We start from the raw sequence: 19,910 nt of genomic DNA, 5'->3' as shown, positions 1-19,910 counted from the left end.
TCATATCAGCTTCTGCAGTCAATCTGTTATGATATCACTGTTGGATAACTTCTAGAAAACTCCATGTCTTATCAGCATTATTATGAAAATAGCTTTGGCCTCGTGGACTCCCTTGGGGGTTCCTGGTCCATACTTTGAGAACTACTGGTATGTATGGAGGTATAAATTGTTAGCCAATATTAATTGAGCGATTATTCTGAGACACACACTGTGCTAAGTGGTATATAGTATCAGTTTATTTATCTGATGTATTATAATATGTAATGTAATCCGTAGAATGATGTATTATAATATCTGATGTATATGGTTCTCATTTTACAGAGAGGTTAAGGGACCTGCCCAAGGTCACACAGCCACTGAGTAGAAGAGATGTGAGCCCAGGCAGTCTGGTCCTAGAGCCAGGGTCTTTCATGACTAGGCTGTAGTGCCCCAAACTCTGCTTTCAGGGCCTTCCAGTTGGAGAATAAGACACAGGATTGTTAGGACAGGGCAGTATAACAATGACCAAATCATCTCAAACACAATTGCTCAATCTGGTTTCTCTACTTGTCTGTTTACCTCAGTGGGTCTGGAGGAACTTGACCGCAGGACCAAACCTCCCCCTCCTATACACCCAGTAGAGGGCGTGGCGTGCAGTAGGTGATCACAGGGGTTCTTTTGTGAATCTGTGACTGAATGAATAGGAAGCACAAACCAAATGTTTAGAAGCAGGTGATGATGAAAACTCCTATGCCTATGTATGCTGGTGACCTCAACGCTGTTAGAGTCCCAACAAGGGAGAGAATGCAGCTGATGCGTAGACTAGAGCTTCTGTTCAAGCTTCCTGAGCCTCAGTTTCCCCACATGTATGCTGGGGCTGATAGGGTGGCTGTGAGGATTAAAGGAGATTGTGAAGGTGACTGTGCCTAGCAGGGGCTGGGCTCCCAGTGGGTGTCTGGGAAAGGTTGAATCTGAATTCCCTGAAGCCTAGATTCAGTTTGCCCCCATGCTTATAACTCAGTTGGTGACTTCCTCCCTAGTTTATAATTAAATAAAGTAATGCAAGTGAAATTGCTTTGGAAATTCTAAAGCTCTAGACAATGCTGGGTGCTCTTATTGGTCTACTTTTCCGGGATTGGTAAACAGTCTGGGTTTAATACCCCTTAGGCTCTGCCTCCTCCTCCTCCTTCCCCACTCCTCCCTTCCCCGCCTTCATCCAGGGATGACAGCAGTTTCTTTGATTTAAGCTGTTTCAGAGCAAGTGGGGGTTGGGGAGGGCTCCCTCCCTTCCTCTTGATATTGTCAGCTCCTTTTCTTTTGGGGCATCTTTGGCTGAGTTCTGTCTTTCCCTAGAATACTTGCAAGGAAAAGAGACTAATTCCCAGCATCTGGCTGAATTAAAATAATTACATCTGAACGGCTTTGCTTCTGTCGTTCCAGCATTCAGTAGGAGGATCAAAGGAAGAGGGTGGAGTCTGAGAGATGGTTTTTCACCAGAGCAGGGCTTCCTGCTCAAATGGATATATTCTGCCAAAGCAGACAAACCCTCCCTTCATCCATGGGGATGGTGTGGGCAGGCAGGGACCAGCAAAAGATTAGAGTAGACTCCAGCGGGTCACCAGCATGCTTTGATGGGTTATAGAAAAGCCCTTCTCATCTGGAATTTAAATACCAAGAAAGTTCCAACAATCCGAATTTGATCCAAAATATTATTCAGTGATACTTGATATTGACAACGATGAGTTAATCTCCTGAAGGGGCTCTGAATGACCCAGGAGTTCATTATGCTCATCAGTAAAACAATGATTTTTCCGTGTAATACTGAGCAGTATTTGCATAGTCCTCACAGTTGACCAAGACTCTCATGTTAACAGTCTATTTGATTGTCACCATGGGGCTCAGGGCTGGGTAGGTGTGAGTAACCCAGTGCACAGATGCAGAGAGGTTGAAGTGACCTGCCTAAGACTGCAGGATTCTAGCCCAAGCCTTGGTTCAGGGAGTCTTTCCCTCACCCAGGGAAGTCCCGAGTCTTCATGGTACATGGAACAGCTGTGGGCTGTGGTCTTTGTCAGGCCGGTAGCCTTTAGCAGGCATGGTGAGTGGCTGGGCTTCTGGAGAGAGGCAGTGGGGTGTTGCGGGTGCAGGGAGCAGATAGCTCCTTGCCTTCCCCTCCCCAGACCCTTAGCTACCCTTAGGGCTGCCAGCCACCCAGGCCAGCCTTGCTCTGGAACCAGGAGATCCTGGCCGGATGCACATTCTCACTGCCTCCCAGTCAGGTCCCTGTACACACTGGCAAAAGTGTGGCTCACCTCTCACAAGCGGAGGGAGTCAAAGCTTCACACTGCAGCTGCCCCTCCCCCGCCCCTTTTAGGTATCACCAGCCTGCTCGTGTATTCATTCATTTCATTTCATCAGATATGCTTTGGCTCAGTTCATGCCCTCCCAGAGTTTCCAATTTAGTATGAGAGAGAGAGACAGAAATTGCCAACCAGCAATCACAGCACAGCAGTGGTCCTCAACCCTGCCTCTTTTTTTTTTAATACATTTATTTATTTATTATTTATTTATTTATTTATGGCTGTATTGGGTCTTCGTTTCTGTGCAAGGGCTTTCTCCAGTTGCGGCGAGCGGGGGCCACTCTTCATCGCGGTGCGCGGGCCTCTCACTGTCGCGGCCTCTCCCGTTGCGGAGCACGGGCTCCAGACGCGCAGGCTCAGTAGTTATGTCTCACGGGCCTAGCCACTCCGCGGCACGTGGGATCTTCCCGGACCGGGGCACGAACCCGTGTCCCCTGCATTGGCAGGAGGATTCTTAACCACTGCACCACCAGGGAAGACCCCCTGCCTCTTTTTTATAACAAATATTTTATAGCACTCTTTAGTATCTTGAAGGAAAATTCATGGATATACTGTACACTATTCCAAAATACATACAGGTGAGGCACTGAGCCCTTGCAGCTACCTGGGGGGAGATGGATCCAGGCAAAGAGGTTAGCTCTTGCAAAGGCCCAGGAGCAGGAAAAGAGTGATGAGTGACATCAGAGAGGCAAGGGTGTGGGTGAGTGTGGAGGCCAGGTTGTGTGGGACCTTGTGGCCGGGGAGCTTAGCTTTGAATCCTGTTAAAGTCAGGACTCTCATTGTTCTAAAGACAAACTTCAGAGAGAGCCCAGTGTCTTTATATGGGAGGCTCAGGAAGAGTCCTGGGACGGAGGGAGAAAGGTAGGAAGAAAGAGGTAAGGTGAAGTGGGGGGTAGTGGTGAAGGTTTTCTGAGTGTCAGAATATGCAGGTTGATGTTTGGGAAAAATGTGTGTGTGGCCAGCACAAGTGTAAGTGTTCTTCATGATAAATGATCAGGATTCAGACATCACCTTTTAAAAAAGTTAATTTGTAATGTTTTGGTCTTAGAAATTATCTTTCTGGTTAAAAAAAAAAACAGAATGAAAGGAAACAAAACAAAAACACTTTTCCTGATGCTAGAAAAATAACATGTTTCTAACAGACAGTTGGAAAATACAAAGAATAGAAACATCAACAAGAGATAATCACTGTTGATGTGATTTGATGCATTTCCTCCAAGGCTTTTTTTCTGGGCGTACAAATATATAGTTTTTTCTTATAATTAGTAGAATATGGTAACCAGATTTATTTTCCCATGTCACTAGATATTCTTGGAAGACATTTTTAATAGCTGTATATCATTTTTCTGTTTATGGATGGGCCATAATTTATTAAAGCTATTCTCTTAAAGGAAACAGTATAATTATTACTGCAGTGAACATCCTCATAGCTGAATTGTTCCATTTTTCTTTGAACTTTAGTTGATGGATTTTGGTTAGTATGCCAGACACACAGGCTCAATGAGCAGGAGGAAGAATGGTCAATCTGGAGTATTCAGCCTCTGAATGACCAAATCAACAGTTACACAACTGATTGGATTGCTTGAGAAGTCACTCATTAAGACAGGAGAGAAAAACCAGCTTGACCTCAAGGTGGTTATTCCCATCAATGTGTAGCGACAGGCCTAGCCTCCTAGACCAACTTTAATACTCACCATCTGCATTAGAATAAACTCTAGCCTATGGAGTCTTTGCTTCTATCCCTGAATGCCTACACCCCAGGCAGGCCGGGGCTCTGGGCCCCTCTATGAATGCAGAAGCCCTTCTGAAGGTCACTGGTCACGGAATCACCCCCAGCTCTGAGTTGTGTTTCTCCCTACGGGAATGCTAAATTTCAGAGTTGTGGCTAATGATTCTTTATTTTTATTTTTTAATTTAATTTTTATTTTATATTGGGGTATAATTGATTTACAATATTGTGTTAGTTTCAGGTGTACGACAAAGTGATTCAGTGATATATATATATCCATTCTTTTTTCGGATCCTTTTCCCATATAGGTTTTTTCTTTTTAATCAATGTCTTCTTTTTCAGACTAAAAAAGGCAATGTACTAATTCCAGGAAATTTGGAAAATGCAGCAAATATTAAAGAGAAGACAGTAAATGTCACCATGGTTCCACCATCTATTTAAAAATGCTTCTTAGGGTACAGCATGTGAGCAGTAGGGAAAAGTGGTTAGAACTTGGTCTCTGGATCCAGACCAAATGCCATTGCTTACGAGCTCTGTGACCCTGGGCAGGTTACTTGACCTCTCTGTGCCTCAGTTTCTTCATCTGTAAAATGGCTTTATTCAGATTTTTGATATTTTATGTATCATGGATTTTTGCATTGATTTTGATTTTTTAAAATATCGCATTAGGGACTTCCCTGGCAGTCCAGTGTTTGAGACTTCACCTTCTAATGCAGGGGTGCGAGTTTGATCCCTGGTGGGGGAGCTAAGATCCCACATGGCTCGCAGCCAAAACACCAAAACATAAAACAGAAACAATATTGTAACATTCAATAAAGACTTTAAAAATGGTCCACATCAAAAAAATCTCATTAAAATCTTTGATTATTGAGATTTTTGGAGTCCCTTAAATTTTGCACTTGCCTTATCCTTGCTCTGATCCTGGGGGCTGCCAGCAAGACCCAAGCCAGAGCAGCCTTCCATTCTCCACCCCCAACCCCCGGGGTGTTGCTACCCTCTCCCAGCCTTCAGCCCACTTGCTGACCTCCTGGGTCAGGGAGGCCTAACATACTAGAGTGGGCCAGGCCACCATCCCAGAGAGAAAGGCTGTTTGCTGTGGTCTCCCAAGCAGCCTGATTAACATGCGGAAAGATGCAAATTGAGGCAATCCTGCTGTTTTAGAAGAACTTAATATGTTTTTTTAAAAGATAGGGTGAAAAGGCAGAAATTGCAGAAAATTATATATTGCGGGAGCTGTTTTATCATCTCTGCAGTTGATTCCAGAGATGCTTCTGGTTTGGGACAGGCATATCATGTGTTCAGAGAGCCCCACTGCCAGGCTGAGAATGTCAAACAGCAGGACCTCTGACCCTCAGCCAGAATTTGCTGCTCCCTGATCCTGCTGGCCCAGTGCATTTTATTGCCGCTTCCCTAGCCTCTTCCTGGGGTCACATGTATATCAAGGGTTGATTCATTCATTAACCCTTATTTAAGGGGAACAGTTGAAGCATAGTAAATAGGACTATTGACATAACCCAGAAGCACCTTCAAAAGCAAGTCCCCAAGCAGCTCCATGCTCCTTGTCTCACAGGCTCCCCATGGGCCACACACCCATTAGGGAGGAACCTTGCCTTGGTTATAGCCTAGAAAGCTCTCTGAAGTTCTGTCTTATGCCCACGGATTTGACAATGGCCCCATATAGTTTATCATAATGGGCTTTTGGCGAACGTTTCTGGGTCTGGGTGGCAATAGGGAAGGCAGATCAGGTTGAAGAACAAAATAAGCTCCCAGCAATGCCTCACACATATTTGCCATGGGGGTGGGGTGGGGGAATGAGATGTGGCTCACTGGTGGATGTTTCCAGTTAGATGAATTTCAGAGTCAGTCTTTTTTTCTTTAAGCTAGCTTGCATAGAGGAGACTTTTCTAAAATGGATTTCACACTTCTCTGACTTCTCAAACTGAGGCTACAAAACATAATTAAACTTATCTTGATGATTCGGGGTCATCATTTGGAATCTCAGTTATTAATCTTTGGAGCCAGACTGTCTTGTTTCAATCCAAGCTTCTCCTCTTACTAAGCTTTGTAGCTTCAGGAAAGGGTATTAACTTCTCTGTGCCTCAGCCTCCTCAGCTTTAAAATAGGAATAACGATTGTAGTTATCGTAGATAAACACGAGTTGAACATTGGCAATTCCATATGGGTCAGCCCGGGAGTAGATGGCACTTGGCGAGTGTTGGCTTCTATTCTTTTAGCTGTTCTATGCTGGGCACTGTGGACTGGTACTTAACATATATCATCTCCCTTGGTCTTCCCAACAGTCTCACAGGGGGCATTATTACTCCATTTTTCCAGAGGAGAATACCAAGACTTAGGTTAAATTGCTTGCCCCAGGCTGCTCAGCTAGTAGATGGCAGAGCTGGGGTTCCAACCAGGTGTCTGTGGCTCCTTTGTACTGTTCTCTCTGTCAGGTGCTGTGCTGGGACCATGGCCCTCCCAGTGGAGCACTAAATAGTCCTGGAAGTTAGGGTCTATTAAGTTCTGCACTAATATTTTTCTGATATTCCTCCTCCCCTCCCTGATCTTGCAGGGCCCGCAGGAGTCCTCCTAGGAAGGAAAAATAAGAGCTTTGCCTCTGGATTTTGTGGCATCTGTTTTGGTTGTTTCAAATATATGTGTGTATTTCGTAGTCAACCAGTATAGGTGTCATGTGCAGCTTGCCTGTATTTATTCAGGTGAAGATGTCACACAGGTGACCTCCAGATGTGGGAGAAGTCACTGTGATAACCACCAAGCTATGCTGGAGGGATCCTGGATTCCCAGACTGTCCCCTGAGCGCCAGCCTTCCCCAGATGCCGCCCCTTTCCCAGTACGCTCCCTGTGGCATCAGCACCAAAACCTAAACCGCCCAGCTGAAAAGGACAGTGGTGATCATCCTGTCCAGTGCATCACTTTATAGATGAGGAAACAGGCTCAGAGGGCTTGAAGGACTGCTGGGACAAACTAGAACTCAGAGTTTTGCATTCCTTGCTGGGTCTCCTACTCAGCAAAGTCTGGTCTGTTTTCTGATGCCGCTGATGGTTCCATCCAGGGCCCACTTTATGGGCATGTGATCTGTTCAGTCACACAGGACCTGCTCTTGGTTTACTGCTCTGCTGTTACAGTCTTGAAATCTCTTAATACTCTTTGAACAAAGGACCTCACATTTTCCCTTTTTACTGGGTCCCACAAATTATATAGCCAGTGCAGGGAGGAGCCTACCAGGTCCTAGGCTTCCTCCTCTTTCTAGGCCTTGAGATGAAACTCCCCAGGGAGGCATTTAAAGTGCTCCCTCCATCCAGCATGGGATGGGATTGGAACTTTCTCCTGGGGAAAGATAGTGACTGCTGGGGATGGACTTAGAAGGCTAGAGATCTTTCTGGGAGGGTGTGAGGGAAAGCCCTGAAGTCTAACTGCCTTTGTTACCATCACTGTGTGATCTTGGATGACCTCTAAAAGCCTCAGTTTCCTCATCTGTAAACTGGGAGACTAGAGGAGTTACTTCATACTGTTATAATGAGGATTCAGTGAAATAATGTATGTAAAGAGAAGGCTTAACACAGCACCTGGCATCGAGTAAGTGCTCGGTAAGTCAGCCATTCTCTATTCCAGATCTGAAGTCCTAGATTTCTCAGGAGGCTCTCAGATTCCTGGGGCTTCTAGGCCTTGGAAGCCCTCAATCCGGCCTCCTTGTCCCTCTCAGGTGGGCGATGCTGAGGGACATGATAAAAGCCATCATTACCTGGGCGCCTCCGTGTGCTGGCCACTGTACCCCAGCACTGCCCCTCAGGGCCTCCCTTCAGGAGACCCTCTCAGCCCAGGCTAACCCAAATCCAGCCCTGACCCGAGTCAGAAGAAATCAGCGACTCTAAAGATACAGGGAAGCGGGTCTCATGAACTATAGTGTGCTCTGTGCTGGAAGAGGCATGACTTTGAAGTCATGTTGAGTTCATACATGTTGAATTTCTGCTCTACCAGTTGCCAGCTGGTGATCTTGGGCAGGTGACCTAGCTCCCCCAACCCCCAGCGTCCTCATTTGTAAAAAGCAACAAAGGATTATTCTGAGGGCTAAATATGATAAGGCTGTAAAGCACTGAGTTCAGTGACAGGCCCACACAGATGGTATCTAATACATGTTTGTTGAATGAATGAATGAGCAAGTGAATGGAGGAATGCTCTGTTTGCTGTTGTCAGATGTCCTTGAGGGAAGGCATATGAGGTGGTAGAGGTAGGAGCGGGGCAGGGACAGAGACCACACACTGGGCGGGGGGAGGGGAGAAATATCCAAATCATCATAACTTGTACACACTTAGTGTGTACTTAGTGTGTGCAATATACTGTTCTCAGCGCTGCTCTCAATTAACTCATTTCATTCTCACAAGCCTATGAGGTAGACCTTGCCTGTACCCCCATTTTACAGATGAGGAAACTGAGCACAGAGAGGGTGAGTAACTTGCCCTAGGTCACACAGCTAGTAAGGGGATGGAACGGAAGCAGGCAGCCTGGCTCCAGAGACCATATTCTTAACCATTATATCGTACCCACTGCCCCAACCTTTGACCATGTCCTTCAAGCTGTGAGAGGTTGCATCTTCATCCCTGCCACCATTTTGGTCCTCGTTGGGCTGTAGGACACTGATCTCCAGAGACCCTCTTCGCCACTGAGAGGAAGCGGGCAGCGTGAGAGCTGGGTGGCTTGCTTCCTGCCTTGCTTCCCTCCAGGGCCAGGCCAGGCCCCAGGGACTATTGACAGAGCCTTGAGCTCTGGCCAGTTGGCAGCTGATTTGTCGGGATGCAGAGCTTTCAGGTTGAAGAGACCACACGGGGATGGGCAAAGAGGAGGACATGGAGGCATCTCTGCCCAGTGCCCTGCTGGCTGCAGCAAGCTGAGGGGCTAGGAGCCGTGTGAGAGGAGAGGTCAACCGATTCTCACTAGTCCTGGTACCTTCCTTATGCTCTTGGGTTGAGTGTTAGGTCTGGGTCAGCCAAAGCCGTGAACTAGTCAGGGGAGTCAGAAACCCAGGGCTCTGTTTGATAAACTTGTAGGGGTTGCTCCCTGCTCTGAGCTTTAGGCTCCTCAGCTGTAAAATGGGGGGGTCATGGTCCAGCTATAGCTACCTGAGAGTTAGATGAGCCTCTTGTGAGTCAGTGCATGTGAAAGTGATACTTAAACTTGAATGTCCTCTAGGAACCATACAGTCATGTAAGGGAGTGAGGCGATGTGGCCGGCGAGGGCTTGGGGTTAGGTGACCAAGCTCAGAGTGGCTTGAGTTAGTCATTGCACCTCTCTCTGAGCCACTCAGTACAATAGTGATGATACCTTGTGCATGAACCTTGACCGAGTGGGTGACGTGCCTGCACTCTGCTCCAGACTTCACACACTTGATCTCATTCAGCCCTCACCACAGCCCTTTGAAGTGTGTACTGCAATCAGCCCCATGTTACAGAGGGGAAACTGAGGCTCTGAGAGGTTACCTCCCTTGCCTGGTCACACAGCTACAAACTGGTAGAGCCAGGATTCAAACTGGGGCAGCCGGCTCCAGAATCCACCTGCTTCCCTGCCCGGCTGCTCCACCAGACCTGCCGGGTGGGGTTGTTTGAAGATGAAATGAGACCCTCCTGTTAGCTCAGGGCCTGGCACGTGGTGCGGGGCAGTGTGAGCTGCTGTCCTTTCTAACTGGCTTGGGGCCCAGAATCCCCAGGCCCTGGGGCTGTGTCCCCGTAGGGACGGGGCCCCCCTCCAGCCTTCTGTGCCTCACATACCTCTTCTCCCTCCTTCCCACCAGGATGTCGCCACAATGCAGTTCTGTGCCAACAAGCTGGACAAGAAAGATTTCTTTGGGAAGTCTGACCCCTTCTTGGTGTTCTACAGAAGCAACGAGGATGGAACGTGAGTTCTCCGGCAACGCTTCACCCCCGCTTTTGGGGGCATGGGCTTTGGGGGGAGGGATGGACCGTGGTGACTTGCCGGGCGGGGGTGGCTTGGGCCATCTCCTCCTGCTGCTGCCCTGAGGCCCCTGCTCTAGAGAGGGCAGGGGCTCTGGGTGGAAGTCAGGGGCTCCAAGGTAGTACCCTGGCCACACAGATGGGGCTGGTGGGGGATAAGGGGCAGACTGCAAGCCCACAGTGCCATTCTGAGGGTCATTACTAAATGGCTGGCGCTGGGCATGTCAGAGATGGAGGGAGCAGGCAAAAACAGGGCTAGGGAAGGAATGAGGGGCCCCTCTGATAGTCTATTCCTTCTTCCACATGCATCACTCCACATCTCTAAGCCTTGTCCTGGCTCACGCACAGCCTTCCTAACACCCCACTACACATATTCCCCCCACTACTTCCTACTCAGCATGGCAAATCTGGACCCCTTTCCCCCCTTGGCCCCAGGCTTCATTCAAAATCCCTCCCATCTTTGAAGCCTCCATTTCCTTCTCTCCTCTCCCTAATCTGGAAGCCATACACAATATGATGGAAAGACAACTCATTGGGCAATGTAAGAGGTCAGTGATGTACACAGAGGGACAGATTCTAGGTTGAGGGTCTTGGGACGTAAGTCCTCTTTTCCAACCCGCTCTGTGACCCTAGACAAGTATGCCACCTCTCTGGGCCTGTTTTCTCATCAGTAAAATGATCTGGTTAGGTTAGGTGGTCTCCATGGTCTCTAAGCACCACAGCTCTGGAAGACTGCAGCTGCTTAGCTGGGATTCTGCAGAATGAGGAAGCGATGGGGCCAGGGAGGTTAATTAGAGAAACGCTGCTGGAGAAGGGAACTAGGAAGAAGGTTTTGAAGGAGAGGAAAAAAATGGGTCCACGGGGTTTGGGGTTTGGGGGTGGGGAGAGGAGCAGGGAAGAATAACAGGCTAGAGAAACAGTGTGTGCAAAGCAAGTGTGCCCTGAACAGAGGGCAGGGAGGCCTCGCTAAGTCCCCTAGAATCTGAAATTCTGGGTGTGTGCGTGTGCGCGTGCGTGCGTGCGTGTGTGTGTGTGTGTGTGTGTGTGTGTGTGTGTTGGGGGGCAGGGCAGCAGCAGGGAGGAGGTATGTTTCAGTCGAAGGGAAAACTGATCTTTAAATGAGCGTACAAAACAAGGGAAATTAGGTACGATAATTTGCATAACAAAAGGATCCTTTGTCTCACCGTAGGACTCTTAGCAGGATTTCTTTAAATAATTCTTGTTGACTTCGACTTGATTTGAGGGAGGGAGGAAAAGGTCTGAGTAATGTTCTGGGTGCCCATGGAAATGTCCATGCAAGTCCCCTCCAGAAAGGAGGGCAGGGGCCGCCCCAGGGCTTGTCTCAGCGGCGAGGGCTGACTGGCCAGCAGGAGGGAGGGATTTGGGTTGTGGAACAGGAGATGGACATGTTGCAGAGTGTTTGCCAATGATTATTCTAGCAGAGTGGTGTGTAGGTTGGGTGGGGAGGGGGCGGGGGAGAGGGAGAGACTCGTGACTGACGCGGTGAACAGGTGGGAGGTGCTGCGCCAGGCGAGCTGTGGAAATGCAGGGGAGGAGGCAGGGAGGGGAGGACATGGGCAAAAGGGCAGGGCAAGACCTGGTTCTGCAGAACTTGGGTGGGGACCGCCCACCGCCCCCTCCCTGGCAGACGAGCTGCAGGGAACCCAGACTGTTGAAAATGGCAAAGGAGCTGGTCAGATGGGGCAGGCGATGGGGGTTTATTTTGGGGGTGAGTTTCACGTGAAGCATGGGCTGGATCTTTCTGGGGTGAGGGGACACCAAGGGCAGCTGGAGAAACCGATCCAGAGGGACCACAGGGAGTGAAATGTCAGGCCTGCCACGCCAGAAGGGAAAAGGGCAGGAAGCATCCACGGAGCACCCGTGCTCCTGGCACTGCACATACCTTGTCTTCTTCAATCAGAATCACTGGTCTGGGAGCAAGAATGTGGTGATGGAGAGCCGGGCTCGGCCAGTCGCTGCCAATCATTAACTCTAATTTTAGGCAAGTGTCTAACCGAATGGAACTTTATGTGATGGTGGAGATGTTCTGTATCTCACTGTCCCTTATGGTCGCCATCAGCCACATATAGCTGCTGAGCCCTTGAAAGGGTCTAGTGTGACAGAGGAACTGAATTTTTTATTTCATTTCATTTTAGTTAATTTAAATGTAAATAGCCACGTGAGGCTAGTGGCTACCATTCTGGACAGTGGGGCCCTACCCTCTGCGTTTCAGTTTCTTGGTGTGTGTGATAGGGAGAATCATAACACCTCCCTCCCAGGGAAGCCATGAGGATTAAATGAGTTAATTCGGGTTATTAGAACAGGGTCTGGCAGCGTTAGTTACGGTTCTTTGGGAAGCTCAGTCACTTGCCCAGGGCTGCACAGCTGGAGGTAGTGGTCCTGGGACCGGAGCCCACATCTGTCTGACCCCATTGGTTCACACCCTCACCCCACGGCCATGTCCCGAGTGTGTGTTGAAATGAATTGAGTTGAGCTGGGAGATGACTGCAGGGACCATTTCCACACTAGGGCCTTGTCCCCCACGGCAAGTACATCAGGGGATCGAGGGGCCTGTGGATTTAGTGATGGCAAAGGGGGGGGGGTTGGGGGAGTTTAAAGAAAGTGGTTTCAGGCAAGAGTCTGAAGCAGAAAACAGACCACACAGGGCTCAGGGAGAAAGACCTAGGGAGGAAATGAGGCTAATAGCTTAGAAGACTTGGTCAGGCAGTTTGGCTGGCAAGCTAGAGGAGCTAGAGCAGGCAGTGGTTCCAAAGAGGTGGGGAGACGGGGAGGGTCCACAGCAGGTCTGTGCGACTGTTGCAGGTGGGAGGTTAGGGCTTCTGCAGGGTGTGAACCTCCCTCCCTTCACCACCAGCTGCTGCTCCTGCCATCTCCCCCAGTCTAGGCTCCTCTTCCTGCCCGACCTGCTGCCCCAGCCATGGGCAGCTGTGGCCCCTCCTTTCCCCGTCCCCATCACTAGCTCTGGAGCGTGTGGGGAGGTCTCCCACATGTACCTCACACTCCAGTGGGTGGGCGAGAAGGAGCACAGAAGAGAAACGCTGAGCCATGGTGACAGGAATGACATTTTGACTTGAAAATTGCCAGAGAAGAAATGGCACAGGCTGTGTGGGTATGGGCGGTGCCCAGGCACCTTCCTGGGTGACCTTTCCAAGCCAGGAGGTAGCTGGGGTGGATGCTGGGAAATCTCATGGGGACAGCCCCTCCCCTGAGCTCCTCTCTGGCTTCTCGCTGCCCCTCCACGTGGCAGGGCAGGCTTCCATGGCGGGGCCAGTCAGGCACGGCATGGGGAGTGGGCAGGGGCGCTGGATCGGGGCCCAGCTGGGATTAAGCCAATTCTGCACTTTTAGTTTGCAAAGCAAGCTCATGGATTCAGACTACAAGAGCTGAAAGGGTCTTAGAGATCATCTAAGCCAGGGGCTTTAATTTCACTGGCTTGAAATGCCAGTGAGAGCTATGGAAACTCTCCTCTGAGAAATACATTTACTCATTAGTTCATTCTGAAAAAAATATTACATGAACACCTTACTAAGTGCCAGGTGCTATTCTGGGCACTAGAGATATACCAGTGAACAAGGAAGACAAACCCTTGCCCTTATGGAGTTTACATTTTAGTGACAGACTATGAAAGAAATAAGGAGAAAGACAGACCATGTCAAATGTCAAATGGTGACAGATGGGATGGAAAAAGCAGTATGGAAAGGGACCAGGATATCTCAGAGTCAGGGGACCAGGGGGCTATAAATTTTAGATAATGGTTCTCAGGGCAGGTGCTCATGTCAAAGAGATGACAGTTGAGTGAAACCTGAAGGAAGTGAGGAGGTGAGCCGTTAACATGGAAATTTGGGAGAGAGTCCTTTAGACAGGGGAACACATGAAACTCAGGCACCCAGTTCCACTGACGATTTCAAGGGTTCACAGACCCCTAAAGCCCGTCCCCAGATCCTTCCATGGATCTCAGATGAAGAAAGTCTAATAGTGGCCAACTCCCTGGGTTTACAGGTGAGGAAATAGAGGCCGAGATGGGGACAGCCTTGCTCAAGGTCACACAGAGAACAGGGGCCAGAACCACATCTTCTGACACTCCTACCTGGTGCAGGAATCCTTTTTGTAGTGTTACCAAGAAATGGCTGTCTAGGAATAAAGACGCAGATGTAGAGAATGGACTTGAGGACATGGGGAGGGGGAAGGGTAAGCTGGGAAGAAGTGAGAGAGTGGCATGGACATATATACACTACCAAATGTAAAATAGACAGCTAGTGGGAAGCAGCTGCATAGCACAGGGAGATCAGCTTGGTGGTTTGTGTCCACCTAGAGGGGTGGGATAGGGAGGGTGGGAGGGAGATGCAAGAGGGAGGAGGTATGGGGATATATGTATAGCTGATTCACTTTGTAATACAGCAGAAACTAACACACCATTGTAAAGCAATTATACTCCAATAAAAATGTTAAAAAAATAAAATAAACTGAAGTTTATGCAAAGATTTAAAAAAAAAGAATGGCTGTCTAGCTTCTACCTGGATGCTGCTAGTGACAGGCAGCTCATCACCTCACGAAGCCATTGTTTCTACTGTCTGGCAACTGCAGAGATTAACAAGCCAGCCCCTCTGGTGATCTGAATTCTGCCTCCCTTGGAGTCAGGACTGACAGACTTCCCTCTCTTCTTTGCCAGGTTCACCATCTGCCACAAGACTGAGGTCATGAAGAACACCCTAAACCCAGTCTGGCAAACTTTCTCCATTCCTGTGAGAGCCCTCTGCAACGGGGACTATGATCGGTGAGATGAGAAACTGTCCCCTGTCCGCAAGCACAGGTGCGGGGGGCACGGTCACGTTGATGAGGGCCATCCCATCAGTACAAGCGAGCAGAGCCTCCTGGAGCTGCGTGCTGGTGGCCCTGCACAGGGTGGAACTGGGGATCCCTCTGGCTCCCTGCCCTTCCCTCACCACACCCCGCCTTTTTTCCTCCCAGTCTGACTTTCCCATTGGTGGAAGCCCTCCCAGGTTGGGGGGATGGGAGGTACCAAGGATTTCAGAGAAGCCCTGGTGTGTGTTGGGCACCCTGCCCGGAGCTCAGTAGCTGGTCTTTTCACTGTGCCCAGCGAGGGGCAGGTGGGGGCCAGATGGCGGCTCTAGATGCACGTAGAGGTGACTTGGTCCCCAGCAGCCCCAACTCCTGGCTGAGAGACTCTGGGGAGTCAGGATCCCAGGATATGCGCTGCCAGATGAGTTGCCATAAATGGGGGTGAGGGATGCAGTGCAAACAGCTCATGGAAGTTTTTGACGCTACAAAGCCTACTCATAATACACCTCATCATTGTTTGAGTGTAGATTGTTGAGTATAGATACAGATACCTAGTTTCCAATCCTGACTCTGTGATGAAAAAAGCACCCTCAACCTGGGCAAACTTTGACCTGTCTGAGCCTCAGTTTCCTTATCTGTAAACTGGGTACCTAAACATCCACCTACCTTGTAGGGCTGCTTTGAAGCTCACAACCTACATGTAAGGCTCTGGTATACATAAAATACCGTTCAGCATTTCATCCACAAACATTTATTGATGCCCTACCATGTGACAGGCACTGCACTAGATGCTGGGAAGTCAGGAGGAAACAAAACACACAGTCTTCACCCTTCACCCAACCTCTTGGAGTTTACATGCTAGTGGGGGAGGCAGACATTAATCCTATAATTGCACAAAGAAACATATAATTACAAATTGTGGCAAGTGCAGGGGGGAGAGGGGACACGTAGGATGGGAGCTGTAACACGGTATTGGTCTGTGTTAAGTCACAAGAACCCAGCCTGGTTTCCGGTGGTTGCTATAGCAGGTGGGCGAGCTGGCAGGGGCTTCTCGGGCAGGGCTGTCCAGGCAGCCCTGAGGAAGCTGGGCCTCTGCTGGCCACTCTGACAGGAGCCCTAGGGTGTCAGAACAGATACCTCAGGGCATCCTGGCTGGTGGCATTGGCATGGGCTCCCTGGCACTCTGTTCACAGTGGCTACTGACAGGGTATGTGCGGTGGGGTGAGGGGACAGGAATGAGCAGACGGATGGCCTCCAGGCACCCCTGTCTCTCTCCTGATCCAGGAGATGAAGTGGCTTCTTTTCCTGCCTCGGCTGGGACAGAAAAGCCACAGTCTGTTCCATAGGTGGTCGTTGAGCACCTACGATGTGCTCAGCACTGCGCCTCCACCTGTGTGGCATTCAAGGGAATGTAGCCGCATTTCTGTCTTCAGGGGGCTTACAGGGAGCTCAGATGTGCACACGTATATTTTAGACCGTTAAATAGTTGTGCAAAATGAGACTGGAAACAAAAATAGGCATTTCAGCCAAACAAACCCCTGTTCCGTGTCTAGCCAGGTCCTGGGGCTTCTGGAGTGGTGGGGAATGGGAGGGGTTGAAGCAATAGGGTCTAAAGGAGGCTCAGGGCAGGGTGGAAGGTTGCGGGGGGCAGCGTCAGTTCCTGGGGACAAGGGATGTAGGAAAAATGGTTGGGATAGAGAGGAAGGGAGCGGAAATTCAAGGTTGGGGGATGGGAGAACATGGCGGCTCCATTCTCATAGGGGTGGAAGGAATTGGGATTTCCGACCGCACTGCCTAGAGGTTTCAGGGTTTGTCCAGCTGACCCCCTACAGCCCGCATCCCAGGGAAGGCCTCCTAGGGCCTCAGAATCCAGCATTGTAAGAGGTCAGCCCAGCTCAGAGGCCTGGGCTCTCTGATCAGCCATCGGAGGAGGTGCGGGTGTGGGGGGAAGGTGCAGGCTTTGCGGAAAGCCCAGGTGGGCTCCCATCCCCCTCCCAGGCTGAGCCCTGGACTGGTTTCCCTCCAGGATGGCTGGGCAGCTTGGGCCCTCCTCCAAAGCCAGGGACAGATTAACTGTGATGTGACTGACAGTGGTGCTAATGGAGGTGTCAGGTGTGTCACACGGCCTGGTAAGCGAGCAGACCTGCCCCCTGTTGAGCCCTAGGGTCACCCACATACACAACAGCCACTCAGGAGGTGCAGGCATTTGGGAGGCCCCCGCAGGGCAGGACAGGGTGGGCCTTGTTCAGGAAAACAAGGCCGCTTTCCTCTACTTCCGAGGCACCTCTTGAAGTCTCACAGTACACATTGGGTTTAATCCAGCAGCCCTGTCTTCCAGGCCAGCCGGGCACCAGACACCGTGTTGGGTGCTGTGGACACAGTGAGCTCTCAGACCCAAGTCTCCTTCTGAGGTCGCTCCCAGGCCAAGGTGGGAGACATGGGTCATAATAATAACATCAAAGGCTCCTGTGGCACTTCTGAGGTAATTGATGTATGTGAACTAATTTAATCCTCCCAACGATTAGTACCTCTTCTGAAAAAGGTACAAATACTATCCACATCTCGTAGGTAAGGAAACTGAGGCCCAGAGAGATTAAGTAACTCACCCAGGGTCTTACTGCCAGTAGCATCAGAATCTGGACCCAAGCAGGCTGGCTCTAGGATCTGTGTTCTTAAACTCCAGCGCTCTGCTGATGAATGGTCAAGGCGTGGGGTGAGTGGGGTGGGACACTTGGAGGACAGCTCTAGGAGAGTTTGCTCAGGGGCTTGAGCAGGTCTGCTTCGAGATAGGAGGTAGAAGGAGGACTCAAAAGGCCTTGACAGCTGCCTGGATATGGGAGTGAAAGAGACGTAGAGATTATTAGGGTTTGGAGTTGGGAGGATGAGAGACGATGGTACCACTAGTGGAAATGGGAAGTGTGACAGGGAGCCAGACTGTGTGGCTATGGGACAGTTACAGTGGTGTTCTTCCCAGGGGAGAGGAGAACAGAGGTCTGGGAGTCCCCAGGAGGGGGGCTGGCAGAGGTCAGGAGTAGGGGGATGTCAGAGAGATAAGAAGGGACCAGGGGGAGGGCAGCCATAGTCAGGGAGCTGAGAGAAGAGAGTTCAAACAGAAATATCAACTTACTATTGTGAAAAAGAGGGCCAGGGGGTGAGAACCAGGGATCTGCTGAGAAAGGGCCGTTTTCTTGGAATGATGGGGGTGGAAACGAGTTAATCTTATTAAGCTTTACTGAGTCTTTAGGACATGGGCCAAATTCTGTCCTAATTGGTTTAAATACAGTATCTTATTTTGTGAGTTTAAATTTCACAATAACCCTAGAAGGTGGGTACTAATGACATGCCCATTTCACAGATGGGGAAACGGAGGACCGCAGATTATGTCACTTGCCAGGGCAAGGAGAAGGTGCATGTCCCTTCTCCAGAAGTCACTTCTGGGCTGGCCCTCTAATTTGGGGTTCCCCTGGTTTGGGGTCCCCCTGCCTTTGCTGTGTTTCCAGTCCACACAAGACCAAACCCAAGCGACCCAGCTGAGCAGAACCTGAGTCAGAGGAAGTGGACTCAGGGTCAGAATTAATCTAGCCCTCCAGTGGGGTGAAGTGGGGTGAAGGGTGATGAAAGCACTTCTCCTGCCTTCCCTGAAGTCCCCCTGCTCTGTCCTTGAATATTCTGCGACTTGAGGATTTGTCCCTGTTAAACCAAATTCCTCTGGGTCACTCACTCACACCTTCATGGTGAATAAGTAGGTTTTAAAAGGGTGTTAAGGGTACTGGGTCTTCACCTGGAGAAGGGAGAGGGTTCCCAGGAGCTGGGGGGCTGTCAAATCACCCAAACTTTGGCCCCCTGGATTGAACCAGTTGCTTCTCCTTTGAACACCACCACCCGCTGAGCACCGGGAGGGGCTGGGCCCAATACTATGGCTTCAGTTAGGAGTGTCTTATCCCTGGTTCACACATGCACAAGCTGAACTCAGACATAGGAACCACAGTCAGTGCAGTACAGCTGGGGTTGCACAGCACCTCTGCCATCAAGCCTCACTGCCTGGGCCTGTGAGGCTCGATGCTCTTCTTCCTCCCAGCAGCTTCTCAGAGTAATGGACTGACTCAGTTAGTTTAGGGCGAACCCCTCAAGGCCTGTCAGCCCTCGGGACTTGTAAGCATCAGGGAAACATACCTTTTCCTGTTTTCCCTGCCTGGGAGAGGGAGAGGCTCATTAGGAGCAGACCTGCAGCTCGGTTCGGAGGAGGCTATGGACAGAGCTGCTTGGTGTGCTGGGGGGCAAGCCTGGAGTCTTTGCCAGCGTCCCCCATCCTTGCTGGCCTGCTGAGGCTCACACACCCTGCTCTGTCACTCCTGCCCCACGCGTTCAGAGACCCACAGGACACTGGCTCCCTGCCAAGAGGCCTGGTGCTGCTACTGACCAGCTGTGTCTGGCTTTTGCTACTGCCTTCCCCTGCCTCTGGGCACCTCCTTCTTCCCCATTTCTGGAGATTTCGGTTCTGAGCTAATCTGACTCCCTGCAGCCATCCCTGGAGCCTTGGCTGTGATTGCTACTGGGGTGAGTTGGCACAGGAATCTCATACTCAGTGGTCTCAACCTCAGCTGCAAGTTCAAATCCCCTGAGGAGCTTTTTTTTTTTTTTAAATTTATTTATTTAGGCTGTGTTGGGTCTTCATTTCTGCGCGAGGGCTTTCTCTAGTTGCGGCGAGCGGGGGGCCTCTCTTCATCGCGGTGCGCGGGCCTCTCACTGTCGCAGCCTCTCTTGTTGCGGAGCACAGGCTCCAGACGCGCAGGCTCAGTAGTTGTGGCTCAGGGGCCCAGTTACTCCGCGGCATGTGGGATCTTCCCAGACCAGGGCTCGAACCCGTGTCCCCTGCATTGGCAGGCAGATTCTCAACCACTGCGCCACCAGGGAAGCCCCCCTGAGGAGCTTTTAACAATTCCCCTGCACAGGCTGCACCCCCAGACCAATTGATTCTGAATCTCTGGGGTAAGGCATCAGCATCAGGATTGCTAAAGCTCCCTGGGGGATCCGATGTGTAACCAAGTTTGAAAACCAGTA

The 19,910-nt window shown here is 50.2% G+C and overlaps 1 protein-coding gene across 3 annotated transcripts in view; it reads left to right on the top strand.

Moving 5' to 3' along the window:
* The window catches only part of CPNE5 (copine 5), a 90,865-nt gene that overhangs the window by 48,543 nt on the left and 22,412 nt on the right, over positions 1-19,910 (top strand). For all 3 annotated transcript variants that reach the window (XM_032650528.1, XM_032650527.1, XM_032650526.1), the window contains 2 exons: positions 9,869-9,972; positions 14,719-14,823. In XM_032650528.1, the coding sequence (XP_032506419.1) occupies positions 9,869-9,972; positions 14,719-14,823 (209 nt within the window). The remainder of the gene's footprint in view (positions 1-9,868; positions 9,973-14,718; positions 14,824-19,910) is intronic.

Source organism: Phocoena sinus, chromosome 11 (assembly GCF_008692025.1).
Source record: "Phocoena sinus isolate mPhoSin1 chromosome 11, mPhoSin1.pri, whole genome shotgun sequence".
Taxonomy (NCBI): domain Eukaryota; kingdom Metazoa; phylum Chordata; class Mammalia; order Artiodactyla; family Phocoenidae; genus Phocoena; species Phocoena sinus.
Note: the sequence above shows the minus strand (reverse complement) of the source record. Positions and strands in the feature narration are given on the sequence as shown.